Here is a 14,095-nt window from a genome sequence, read left to right as displayed (position 1 = left end):
ATAGCTTTGTCATTATATCGCGGTGATTTTCATTATCATTGTAAAAGTCGTAATTACGACTTTGTTTCTCGTAATTACGTCTTTATTCTCGTAATTACGAGTTTTGAAAAGTCGTAATTTCGACTTTTACCAATATGGTCCTAATGGGCTTTCGTAGTATGACATGAAGGCGGACTTCAACTTTTCATGTACAATCAAGCATGCTCTTTCTACAAAGATTTCAAAGAGCGTCATAAGTATTTTGACCAGGATTACAAAATTCCAGGAATTAGCAAATGCTAAGCAGTGTGGTGGATATATGATGGATGCTTTTAGATTTGACGCATCAGTGAGGTGAGATGAGGTGAGGTGAGGTCAAATAGGATTGAACGTCGCATTAAAGATTATTACACTTACACAGCGACTTGCATGCACGTATGTGTGTGTTTAAGGCAGGATTTCTTTTCGCAACAGCCTAAAGCACAATTCTTTGATTTCATGAATACGAGGACAAATTTTTTCGATAACATCCCAAACCCACCGCCAGCATATTAAATGGTCGGTCCCTTAAAACCCTTATAAAGAAGCACCAGTAGTTTGTTTCAAATAAACACAGCTTTAATTGAAACGGCATGAAATTATCAAATATAATATGGTAAAAAAAGAACCCAAAGGCTCTGTGCAGTAATATTTGTGTTATAAACATTTTATTGTCCAAAAAGACAAAGGGATTGATCACAAATGCACCACTTGAAGCCGCCTTCTCACGCAGCACCAGTACTGACTTTCCCACAATTATAGACTTGCATGGGCTATAATGGATGTATTTGTCTTTGTGTCCGTATGGGGGCGGTGGGGTAGCCTGGTGGTTGAAGCGTTCGCTCGTCACGCCGAAGACCAGGGTTCGATTCCAACCTTTAAAGAAGTATTTGGCATCATTAAAGTTCGACCAAGAAACTGAAGAGTGTGAAACCTGGGAAGAAAATAATTTTAAGACTGAAAAAAATTAATTCGACCCCTTGTTTTAACACCCACCCATCCCCAATATAATAATATGTTACAAAATAATTATTGTTCGTCTTTCTAGCAGTGAATAACCTGTCTCTAAGATAAATCCAGCGCACATCCCTGAATATTAAATGGGTTTCTGAAATAACATTCGTCTTTTTCTTAAAGGACCATCTCAAGTCAGAGCGCTGTTGCTGTCCTCGTATCAAGGCGAGGAAGACTCTCCACATCGTAAGGCCACGAAGGAGCTCATCAGACTGATGAGGGATCAGCTTAACATGTATGTAGTGGATCCCCAAGACTCCACGCACAGAGACGAACAGAGGGGCTCTGGGCCCAACAACTGGGTCCAAGAAAAGGTCGCAGCTAGTAATCTAGTCATCATTGTCCCCTCCAGCGACCCTCTGTGTTCCAACAAGGGGGACGTACCTATGAACAACGTCCAAAGAATCAACCAAGCTGCTGTTGACTGTTTGAAGCAGTGCCCCAGTGCGTCGGGTCCAAAGGTGTGTGTTGTGACGTTCGGGTACTGGACAGAATACGTTGAGAGTGTACAGAAGTACATCCTAGTCCGTCACACGTTTAATCTTCGTGAACCTGACACTGGAGACCCTACTAGTGTTAGGCACAATCTCCGGCCTTTCTTATCGTGGCTGTGCCAGGACGCGGAGTTGGTTGAGCGGGCGTGTCGGGAGGGAGGGGAGTTTCTCATCAGCGCTGACCGTATGTCTGACATTCTGAATGGAAGCTCATACATCTTGGAGGACATGGTCTGAGAAACAACGGTTCAAATTCTTAACCGATTATTTATGAACCATTGTTGGGAACCGCCTCACGTTTGGGCAATACTGGTTTTATTATTTCCAATAAGCGATGAGACAAAGACCTGTAAGAAGACACGAGGATGTTCTACGAATGGTGACGACTCACTAAAATTATGGTATTCAAATGCAATCATAAGATGTGGCTAAGTTCGTCCTTATTATAGAAAATACGTAATGTAGATACTTATTAGTACAAGACGGGTCTTTCCTACATTTAGACCCTAGACCCTAAACATGTTCAGGTGTTTAACACAATACTAAACATATTTAGACCCTAAACGCCTAAACATTATAGAACAGGGATTGCACTTAGGTTTAGGTATCTCAACAGATTTTTTACAAAGTATAAAAATAATACCGATTACAGCAGAATTATAACTACGATACTGATTGAATGAGACCGGAGCTGTTAAAATGTATGAGTGAGTGAGTGAGGATGGTTTTACGTCGCTTTTTGCAGTATTCTAGCAATATCACAGCGGGGGCCATCAGAAATGGGCTTCACACATTGTACCCAAGATTCTGATTAGTATTGTTATAGAGCTTACATTAATTCTGTTACAGGTCGCAAGGGCGGGGCTAAAAATGGTTGCCTTTATTTGAAAGATATCAGTGATTTTGATAAAGGCAGCAGGCTTCGTTGCAATGTGTCTTCCATCTCATTAGAGTTTGTCATTATGTTAGATAGCCCACTGCGAATTATTTGTTTCATGCTGGGAAAACATATGTGCAATTGTTTTGGGCCGACCATTTTGAATTCTGGTGTGTGCACGTGCGCGCGTGCGTGCGTGGTGGGGAGTATAACCAAATTCCGAAATTGCTGCGAAAAATAATTTGTTCTAAAATGTTATTCCTCGCAGCATATTATTATGCCCCTTATTACTCTCCTAACGCGGAGAATTAATCTTTCTCTTACTGATCATCTATCGGTCATTCTTTAGGTATCTTTTTATACACCATGATTGGATCAAAGAGTTCGTCGAGAAAATGTTAATTTAAATTGATTGATTGTTGGTCATCGATTATAATCGATTAAATGTCAATTCTCATGTGCCTTGAGCTGATCCTGGTAACCATGTGGAGGGCATTTCAAAATTTGACGCATCAATGACAAGAATGTTGTCCGATGCATTTCCCTATTTTGACTTTACCATATCTTCCCGGGTTTTTTTAGATGAACAATTGACTTGCCTTTGCATGTGTTTGTGACGGGTGACACCGATGGGGCAGGATACGCTCACCATTTCGCGAACACCTGGTATTATCTCTTTTTAATAGTGATTCATAAACACATGTTCGTGATATCGTCGGAATCGTACAATCGACTCTGCTTTCGGCAGAGATTTCTCATGAATATGAAAAGGATTTTGTCGCTGTATTATTATGCTATATCCATCATGATTGACCGCTGATTGATTGATTGTTGAATTTTACGAGTGCTGTTGATACATGACTGTTGTTTTACGGGGTTACACAAAGTATTATTATGTCATAGATCAAGACTTTACAGACATAGTTTTAGTGAGAGTGTTATTTTCAATATGAATCTTACTTCTGTTGTCTCGAAGTGTATATTTTCCACAAAGTTTCTATTACATGTCCAAAGAATAATGAAACAACTTCGGCAAAACAGGAGTTTACTGCCAAGAAGCCATTGCTCATCGTTGTATATTTAAGATTCACAGTTGATCTGACAAAAGGCCTGACATATTCTATTTCTATAACGTGCTTCATGTGATTGGTAGGGCAATCGATTAAAGGTCATTTTAACTTTGTGATGCTCTCTTTACGTGACGTAGAAGGGGTAGAGGCGAGGTGTAAGGGATCACACACGGCTGTGCAGTGTTGTGTTGATCCAATCAGTTTACTTTTACAGTATTATAGTACATACCTCATTATGTTGTGCATATGTTGTATTTAAACTGCCGGGCCAAAGAAAATAAACACTCATGATGATGTCTAAAAATGAAAACAAACAAGAAATGGTTATTAGATGGTGACGTATTTGATACGGGCATCCTAGTTAAGTTTTGGACCTTAAGTTTGCAGTGTTTCGCCGATTGTTTTCGCCCTAGGAACGTTATAACAACGTTTGTAATTTTTATTCAAATTCAAATTTCAAGTGTATACTTTATTGTGCCCGGCATCTAAGTTTAAGATGTGTTGTAAAATAGAGTAGAGTAGAGTGTGTTGTGTTTCAGGCATTTAATGCCAAGGAACCATTCATGTATATTTACTCGCATAGGCCCCCCATACGTCCCAGCACTGGACAATAACACTGAGTAAACTTCATACATAAACCTATTTTACTGTACATGTTTCTTTAATTCATTTTCATCCCCCCCCCCCCCCCCCCCCCCCCCCACACACACACACACACACACACACACAAACACACACTAATACACGCATACACTCACACACACACACACACGCACGCACGCACGCACGCACGCACACACACACACACATGCTGGTGAATAATGTGTTCTGGAAAAACCTCGATGTTGTCTTGTATAGGAAATCCATGACCGCTCATGACAAATACGCTCATGATGGTTTTTTTCATGTATCCGATCAATCTGCATTAAACTATCTTTAGAAACATATGGTTTGTATGTGTTTTTAACAGTAAGTCATGCACACTGTCTTGATATTATTTGCATCGTGGCGCACTCTCCAATACTATATACCCCCGTGGGGAATCCGGATGGCATTGGGTCCCCACCTACCTACACTGGAGGTCCGGGGGTCATGCTCGGTCCCCACCTACCTATACTGGAGGTCCGGGGGTCATGCTCGGTCCCCACCTACCTATACTGGAGGTCCGGGGGTCATGCTCGGTCCCCACCTACCTATACTGGAGGTCCGGGGGTCATGCTCGGTCCCCACCTACCTATACTGGAGGTCCGGGGGTCATGCTCGGTCCCCACCTACCTACACTGGAGGTCCGGGGGTTATGCTCGGTCCCCACGACATGGGTGGTTCCTCATGATATAAATAACTGGATTGTTTGATCTCGTCGTCATATAGCTGGAATATTGCTGAGTGGGGCGTTAAACAACAATCAGACACAACAGGTTATCAGCATTGCTATAATTCTGCTATAATATGGTAGTAGTAGTAGTAGTAGTAGTAGTAGTAGTAGTTACTAGATTGTCTCATGCCGTCGTCATATAGCTGGAATATTGCTGAGTGGGGCGTTAAACAACAATCAGACACAACAGGTTATCAGCATTGCTATAATTCTGCTATAATATGGTAGTAGTAGTAGTAGTAGTAGTAGTAGTAGTAGTAGTAGTAGTTACTAGATTGTCTCATGCCGTCGTCATATAGCTGGAATATTGCTGAGTGGGGCGTTAAACAACAATCAGACACAACAGGTTATCAGCATTGCTATAATTCTGCTATAATATGGTAGTAGTAGTAGTAGTAGTAGTAGTAGTAGTAGTTACTAGATTGTCTCATGCCGTCGTCATATAGCTGGAATATTGCTGAGTGGGGCGTTAAACAACAATCAGACACAACAGGTTATCAGCATTGCTATAATTCTGCTATAGTAGTAGTAGTAGTAATAGTAGTAGAAGTAGTAGTAGTAGAAGTAGTAGTAGTAGAAGTAGTAGTAGTAGTAGTAGTAGTAATTACTAGATTGTTTGGTGTCGTCGTCATATAGTTGGAATAGTGCAGAGTCAGGCATTAAATAATCAGCCACAAAAGGTTATCAGCATTGCTATACTTCTGCTGTAATATAGTAGTTAGTGAGTGAGTGTGGTTTTACGCTGCTTTTTATCAATATTCCAACAATATCAATAGAAGAAAATTACTCCATTTAAAGTTTTAAACGCTTAAAAGGACACGGTCATCACTGTCATTAAGTACAAAGAATGAAAGCCGATCGTAATATTAAATACCACGTCACACCCACAGAAAATGATTCTTGCACTGCGACTGTACACTGAAGGCTAGAGCTTGAATCAGAGAGTCTTGGTGGAGTACAGGGCCGTCATCGCTTCGCACAAGTTTGCATTTGAGTTTTCCCTCCTACCGGAATCGAACCTCGGAAAATCCCAACGAGAAACTCGAACAATGTGACCTAAATCTGAAACAATGTAAAAAAATATTTTCAGACAAGAAAGCCTCCCACATAAAGACGTCGTATGATGCAGCAGTAGGTCACGGCAAATGTACGAGACGTGGAAAGGTAATACAGTAAACTACGGTTGTCTGTCGGATATAACGAACTACTTATTTGGTCCCGACTATTTGCTGTAGTTATGCTGTATATATGCTTATAACGAACTACGGTTATAACGAACTAAAATTAGAAGTCCCTTTGAGTTCGTTATAACCGTACTTTACTGTATGTGTAAAGATATACAAAAATATATTTGAAGGCACAGTTCAGATTCCTATCGACAACAGGAATCGAGTCTCGGAAAACCCCAGTGAGGCCTTCAAACTATGACCTGACACTGAATGCTTTGATAAACAATTGAGAGACACAAGAATGCCAGTTACATAAAAAACGGCGCAGGACGCAACGACTTAGTCATGTATAGTCCCTTAAATAAAGTTATGATGGAGGTTAAATAAAAATAATTCTAAAAACCAACCCATGAGTACAATAGGAACCCCGAAGTCTCCTTATTTCAGCTAGAACTGACAAGGGGATGAATATAGGCAGCTTGAGGGGATGGGGGGAAGAGCATGAAAAAATTAATAGATTTCTATTTTTTTCAAATATAAAAAGTTATGAATCTGAACATTATTTAGGGACTGGTCATTTATTATTATTTGGAGGGGGTGTCATGAAAAAAATGAAGTTTTGTGCGGAGGGGTGGGGACTTACACTTACATATTTTGCTGCACACACACACCCATTTAAAGTAACATTTATTCATGCCCCCACCCCTCCGCACAAAACTTCAATATTTTCATGACACCCCCTCCAAATAATAATAAATGACCAGTCCCTAAATAATGTTCAGGTTCATTACTTTTTATATTTGAAAAAAAAATAGAACTCTATTTTTTTCATGCTCTTCCCCCCACCCCCTCGATGATTACACGATAACTAAACTCGAACTGACAAATCACAAAGTGAACTACTCCTTTTCCAAAACATGCACGACCCGTGAAGATCCGGGATAGAATAAGTCTTCAGCAACCCAGGCCGTAAAACGCGACTGTGCTTGTCGTAAGAGGCGACTAACGGGATCGGGTGGACAGGCTCACTGACTTGGTTGATGCATGTCATCAATCCCAATTGCGTGGATCGATGCTCATGATATCAATCACTGGATTGTCTGGTCCAGACTCGATTATATACAGACCGCCGTCATATAGCAGGGATATTGCTGAATGCGGCGTAAACGAACCATCCAACCAAATCATGCACCTGCGCATGCAAATTTAGCATGTTTCAACAACGCAGTGTTAATCTATCGATCTTGTGTACAGTGGTATACACTTTCCCGCCAAACATGTGCCGACCTATATTCCACTATACCCACAGCATGTCGACCGTGTTTAGGTATTTAACCAGTTAACCACTTTACTCCATCATATAACTTGGTTAGAACGTGCATAATATCTTTGTGAAGGCGAGCGTACACCATCTTCGGAGGTATGCAGGTCAATATTTCTCCCCCATGCGAAGACTGTGGACAGTATGCCTATACGAGTTACCGGTCTTCAGTGGTTAACCGCTGTTCAACTGTTCAGGTTTACCTGTGCGGTCTCTTCGTATCGAAAGAAGCGCAGAGATATTCTAAAACCACTTCCCGTCTGTCATGGATAAAGATAGAAGGACAGAAATAGACTGGTTTTCCGGTTATTTTAAAACGAGGTTGGGTGTATTTGGGCGATATTTACCAGGTGTTGATACTGTTGTCAATGGCTGGATTATTTGTTTAACGTGCATGTGTCTCCATCATATTTGATAGAATATTTCATAGATGTGGAAAATAATTATATATGAAAACAATATGTGCCTAGATTAAGTACTTGAGCATAACAGACATAAATAATGCCAAGAACCAGTTAATACAGCAACCACGAGTCGTACTCACAAACGCAACGATTACAATACGTTATAAAAATAGCCCATTCGGAGTATTGCACCACAAGAAGAAAACACTGCCTGAATACTATAAAACAGATCGCATCAAGTGACAATTCAGTTGAGTAACTGGCTGAGGCCTTGCCCGTGTTGTGAATAGCCGTTATGGTGCTAAAATCGTCAAAACACGGAGTTTACTCCGGGAATACTCTGCGGGCGTCCAACTCACTTTACAACCGACAGTACCGCGCTCACAGTTCAATTGTGAGGCGATATATCGGGGGAACGGAGAAGAAAAAACTCCAAATTCAACAGTTGATTGAAAACTTCGATATTCAAGATTTCGATGTTGAATTCTCGCTCAACAAAAGAGAACGATGGGTTTTACCTGAAGTCATCAGAATATACATCCAGTCCGGTGAGTCGCCTGAAGACACCACAAAAACAGATTTAATTTTGAGGCATAAGTTGAAGCGACAAGCTAATTGTGTTGCTTACTACTCAGATAAAGGACATATAAAGCGGCTTGTTCCGAAAGTGGGACGATATTTTGATGGTAAAACGGCAACAAATTACAAAACGCGCCAAACGAAAGGGAAGAGAGGTAAGAAGACAGTGACCGACATTAATGAGACACTTCAACCCGATAGTGATGAATCAACAGTCAGATATGAGATATTCTGCCCCTGTTCCCCGAGAAGCTCCATTGTTCACAACCCGAAGTACATCAAGCCAGAAGGCAGAGACAGTGCCAGCGCCACTGTGAATGGAGGGAAGAAAAACAAGCGACGATCTCGTCTAACTTCTCGAGATGTGAACGAGATGTTAGATGACAGGAGCGAGGACTTTGACTTTCTGAGTGAAGACGATTCCGATACTGGAGACGTGATTTCAAGCGGACACTTTACGTTTAGGGACTTTATCAAACCTGAAAGGAAAACAAAAAGGAAGTCTCGCACTCGGCGACCGAGCCACGAAGACGACGACAGTGAGCGTAAGAGAAGTCGCATTGTGTTTGTTGATAAAGATGTGTCGTCTGCTCGCTCCGTGACAGCAGGAGATGAAACATATTCTCAAGGTGAGAATTCCCCTTCAGTCAGCCTCAAAGACCCAACAATTGTCATTCCTGTAGCTGTAAAAGTTGATTCAAATGAGGCTGCTTTTGATAACCTGCAAACTGTGTATGGTCGGCGTTATATGGAGGCAAAGTGTGAACCTCGCAAGTTCAGTATTGACATGACTGACAGACTTAGAGATCATGTTAGAACGTCGACATTCTTCAGGGACGTGACGTCATCATCGTTGGATCTCCATGGTTACCTTACATTTACAGAGGTTGAAGGTCGGAACGATGCCACCCTGAGTGTCTACCACGTTGCCTTGAACATTGCTTCTCACATGAACTCTATGAAACTCGAGACGATTATGGATATGGAGACCTACACACTGGCACAGCTTGAGGACAGGTGCCTATCTTACGTCGATACTCTCCCAAGTGATGTTTTCGTGAAGCGTGACGCCTTCAACGCCTGGGAGACGCCATTCATGACGTTTCAGCTTGTGACTGAGGGAAGGAGGTGGAACATGAACTGTATCCACCCGCACGAGTTCTCTGACAACGTCTGCAGTCTACAGGGAACCTACAGAGATGCTGCAGAAATTGGCAGTCCTCCCGACGTCTGCAGTATCTGCTATGATGACATAAGGGTTTCCACTGAAAGTACTGACACACCTTCCCCCGCAACTAGTCTTGACGCATGTGGTCACTGGTTCTGTGATAGTTGTTGGAGGCAACATTTGGTCAGCAAACTGCGATCTGGACCCTGTGCCTTGACGTGCCCTGAGTATGGCTGCAGTGTAGAGGCAGACTTCCCCACGCTTCTTTCCTTCCTTCACATCGGTGACGTCAAGAAACACATCGAGAGACAGACGAGTGAGAAGATCAACTGCTCCGCTCAGGCAAAGTGGTGTCCCAAACCTCAGTGTGGACGGGCCATTCTGGCAGAAGGACTTCCTATCAGAAACAGAAGTATTCCCATTGTGTGTTCCTGTGGCACAGATCTCTGCTTTGCCTGCATGAAGAACGCCCACTGGCCTGCTACATGTGCCCAGGCCAAGCAGTTCCGCGAGAAGGTGATTGCTCTGAAGGACTATGTGACCCTTGCCAAGGATGCCTTCCTTGATCCCCTTCCTGATGCTGTTGCTGTGAGTGGTAAGAGCTGCCCAAAGTGCAAGCGTTTCATCGAGAAGATATCTGGATGTCCAAACATGTCCTGTCCTTGTGGGGCTACGTTTTGCTGGATTTGTTCGAAGGCCACAAAGCCCTACGAACGTCATGACTGCGTTGTTGAAGCGCAGAAAAACGTATTAGTAGAGGAGTATGTATATTACCCCATGGGGTTCAAAAGAACGCGTTTCTACAGCACTGCATTGAAGCACCGTCAACAACGACTGACATGCAACATGTTCAAACATCTCTCCCGTACAGGAGCCCTATCCAAACGCCTTGCTGCTGACGTATTCTCCCACAAGAAACTAAGAAATCAGATCCGAGATTATTCTCAAGATGACCAGCCATTATTTAGACTAGCTGATAACTTCCTGAGGCGCATGCTCAGTGTCAAACTCGAACTTCATCACGTGATCGAAAACGTTGCCATAGCAATTGATAACATGTTGCCAGGAAGTCAACCCAATGGCCTCATGCAAACCCTGACAAGAATGGAGGCGTGTGCAGCAACCATCGAAGCCACATTAGAAACGGGACCGTCGCTCTCCAACTCCGTGTTGGTAGATAAACTCTTGATTTGTCAGAAGAATGCCCGCTTCAATATCGCCCGTGTCGCACAGTTGATGAAGTAATCCAGTTGCAGAGTCCCTGTTTCATCCTTATAAAACTCTGGTTAACCCGAAGTCTTGTGGTATCTAAGAGTGTGAATATTAAACTATGATCTCAAGCTACACTGACGCTTTGAAATATTAATTCTTCACGATTAATATTTGAATATGTTAATGATGCACTGAAACGGTTTTAGTAGTAGTAGGACGTTTTACATCATCAGAGACGTGAACAATTTTACATTTGTATATCATGCAGAGTTGCGTTCCAGAAACCTGAAATTGTGGGTTCGAATCTCAGATTCGCCCTGATTATGTGTCTGGGTTTGTCAGCACCATACCCGTGCTCGTGGGTTTCACCGAAATGGTAAACGTCTGAGACCTGCAAACCTGAAATTGTGTGTTCGAATCTCAGATTCGCCCTGATTATGTGTATGGGTTTGCCAGCGCTATACCAGTGCTCGTGGGTTTCACCGAAGTGGTAAACGTCTAAGACCTACATCACTTCGGGCTTTCCTCGACACGCCGCGATATAACTGCATTAATGTTAAAAGCGGCGTTAAACCCAAATCATTCCCTCACTCTATAAGATTATAAGACCTGCATGACTTCGGGATTTCTTCCCACATAAAGCAGCTGACACAAAGCTTCCGAAAACAGAACGTGCTCACATTCGGAACATCTGAGCAAAACATGGATTTTACAGATGCTTCAGGCATTTAATATGCTTATTAATGTCAGTATTTGATTGTTCATTATTGTTATTCATCATCAAACTGCCAAATAAATCGTTATTTGTTTACATTATGTGTCTATCCTCTTTCAACTACGCCCTACCCACATTGTCATATTCATTATATAATCTTACATAATGACCCACGGTGGGCCTTAGGCCACAATACATTCAAGTCCCGATTCGTGTCGTAGGGGGCGATTAAAATGTGCGATTTAGTATGATCTTATGTCGATTTTAGTCAAGTTCAAAGTAATTTTTAGCAATATTCCAGTAATAAGCCGACTGGGGACACCAAAACATTGCTTCAAACATTGGTCTCGTGTAGGGAATCGAACCCGGACCTTCGGCGTAGAGATCGAACTCTTAACCGTGAAGATCCGGGGTAGAATAGGTCTTCAGCAATCCATGCTTGCCGTAAAAGGCGACTATGTTTGTCGTAAAAGGCGACTCTGTTTGTCGTAAAAGGCGACTAACGGGATCAGATGGTCAGGCTGCTGACTTGGTTGATGCATGACATTGAATCCCAATTGCGTGGAACGATGCTCGTGATATCAGGTCCAGACTCGATTATTTACAGGCCGCTGTCATATAGCTGGAATACTGCTGAGTGCGGCGTTAAACAACAAGCCACAAAAACTCGTAACCGCGAGACATGAAATAGGAACAGGTGATTTCAATGTGTGACTAATGCATGGTTATGGTTCTTCAATCAACTGGGGCGGTAGGGTAGTCTAGTGGTTAAAGCGTTGGCTCGTCACGCCGAAGACCCGGGTTCGATTCCCGACATGGGTACAATGTGTGAAGCCCATTTCTGGTGTCCCCCGCCGTGATATTGCTGGAATATTGCTAAAAGCGGCGTAAAACCATACTCACTCACTCACTCACTCACTTCAATCAACTGGTCTGCACGGTCGAGGTAGTCGTAAAATGCTTTCATACACATACTCTGTCATTTGAATCAGGTTGTGTTTTAGAGGACTGTTAAAAGTTTACCGAGTGTCTTATGTTCCAATTTGGGGACACTTACCAACATGTGTGTAAATTTAGGGTCGCGGATCGATCTCTGAGGACAACCCAACAAATCCCTGGACACACTCATACATTTGAAGGGGCGGTCGGGTAGCCTAGTGGTTAAAGCGTTAGCTCGTCACGCCGAAGACACGGGTTCGATTTCCCGACATGGGTACAATGTGTGAAGCCCATTTCTGGTGTCCCCCGCTGTGATATTGCTGGAATATTGCTAAAAGCTGCGTAAAACCATCCTCACTCACTCACTCATACATTTTAACAGCTCTGGTCTACATTCAATCAGTATCGTAGTCATAATTCTGCTTTAATCGGCATTATTTTTATACTTTGTATAAAATCTGTTGAGATACCTAAACCTAAGTGCAATCCCTGTCCTATGATGTTTAGGCGTTTAGGGTCTAAATATGTTTAGTATTGTGTTAAACACCTGAACATGTTTAGGGTCTAGGGTCTAAATGTAGGAAAGACCCGTCTTGTACCACTTGTGCTGCGCAGATTGTTGACCTTACACATGTCATTTTTTCTAGTCACCAGTATCTTAGCTTTGTAAATAATCCAGCCTGGACCAGAAAATCCAGTGAGTGACATCATGAGCATTGATCCACGCAATTGGGATACGATAACATGCATCAACCAACTCAGCGAGCATGACCACCCGATCCCGTAAGTCGCTTCTTACGACAAGCATAGACACCTTTTACGGCAAGCATAGGTTGCTGAAGACCTATTCTACCCTGGATCTTCACGGGTCTTGTTGTTGGAACATTATGATGTTAATATTGCGCCAAGTTCGTTGTTAGTCTTCGTGGTACAAAATATGCTGTCAGTGGCGATATAAAACAGTTTAGTTATAATACTATTCACCTATAAGCAACAGTGATCAAGCTTCCGAGATAGACTTAGGCTGGACACCAGGGTGAAAAGTGATCTTCACACGAAAGCTGGTCTTCGGTCAATGTGAGGTGAAATGTGAGTTGACAGGCACGCGGCCGCTCCACGTATATAGTCAGTCTAAAACTCTATAACGCTTGACATCCATCCATGCTTTCCAGAAGTTTAAAAATAAATCGAGCCTATAAATATAATAATTTCCTCGCCACTGATTACATAAAGTAGTACTACATTCCTGACAACTAATCATTATCCAAATACAATGCAACGAACTTCTACTGAATCTCAACAACAACAGAAATTAATCCAGTTACAATCATTGTTTAACAATACATTATCTGCCATATAACATTATTGTCATGATTTGATGATGTTTATCATTATTATTCATCTGCAAACTCCCAAATACGTCGTTATGTACTTACATTATGTGAATCTTTCCTCTTTCAATTACGCCCTGCCAAAGGGACATACAAGTATCAAATAGTCTTACATTATTATCCACTGGGGTGGGAGCTATGGATGGGGTCGTGGTGCTCCAGAGCAGGATACATTCCCATCTTCCCGAGGCAAGTGAGTTAACTGACTATAAAAGTCCAGTTTTTAAAAGTCCAAGTAACTCTCTTGCCTCGGGAAGATGGATACATTCCATGCTCGTCCCAATTCGTGTCGCAACAGGATGTTAAGATGAACAAGATGGTTTGATTAATATCGCTTTCTGTAATATTC

The 14,095-nt window shown here is 42.3% G+C and overlaps 2 protein-coding genes across 2 annotated transcripts in view; both read left to right on the top strand.

The window, feature by feature from the left end:
- The window catches only part of LOC124145898, a 43,716-nt gene extending 39,561 nt beyond the window's left edge, over positions 1 to 4,155 (top strand). Inside the window, exon 11 of the mRNA XM_046515853.2 lies at positions 1,156 to 4,155. Within this exon, the coding sequence (XP_046371809.2) occupies positions 1,156 to 1,763 (608 nt within the window). The 3' untranslated portion in view covers positions 1,764 to 4,155. The remainder of the gene's footprint in view (positions 1 to 1,155) is intronic.
- Positions 4,156 to 7,875: 3,720 nt separating this feature from the next.
- LOC124145857 lies at positions 7,876 to 10,833 on the top strand. The gene has a single exon (XM_046515810.2). It carries the CDS (start codon positions 8,038 to 8,040, stop codon positions 10,732 to 10,734), a length of 2,697 nt encoding a protein of 898 aa, XP_046371766.2. The 5' UTR covers positions 7,876 to 8,037; the 3' UTR covers positions 10,735 to 10,833.
- Positions 10,834 to 14,095: the final 3,262 nt, after the last annotated feature.

This window comes from Haliotis rufescens, unplaced genomic scaffold (assembly GCF_023055435.1).
Source record: "Haliotis rufescens isolate VD_foot unplaced genomic scaffold, xgHalRufe1.0.p SCAF_45, whole genome shotgun sequence".
In the NCBI taxonomy this organism is placed as follows: domain Eukaryota; kingdom Metazoa; phylum Mollusca; class Gastropoda; order Lepetellida; family Haliotidae; genus Haliotis; species Haliotis rufescens.
The sequence above is the reverse complement of the archived record's forward strand: the minus strand, read 5'-3'. Positions and strand labels throughout refer to the sequence as shown.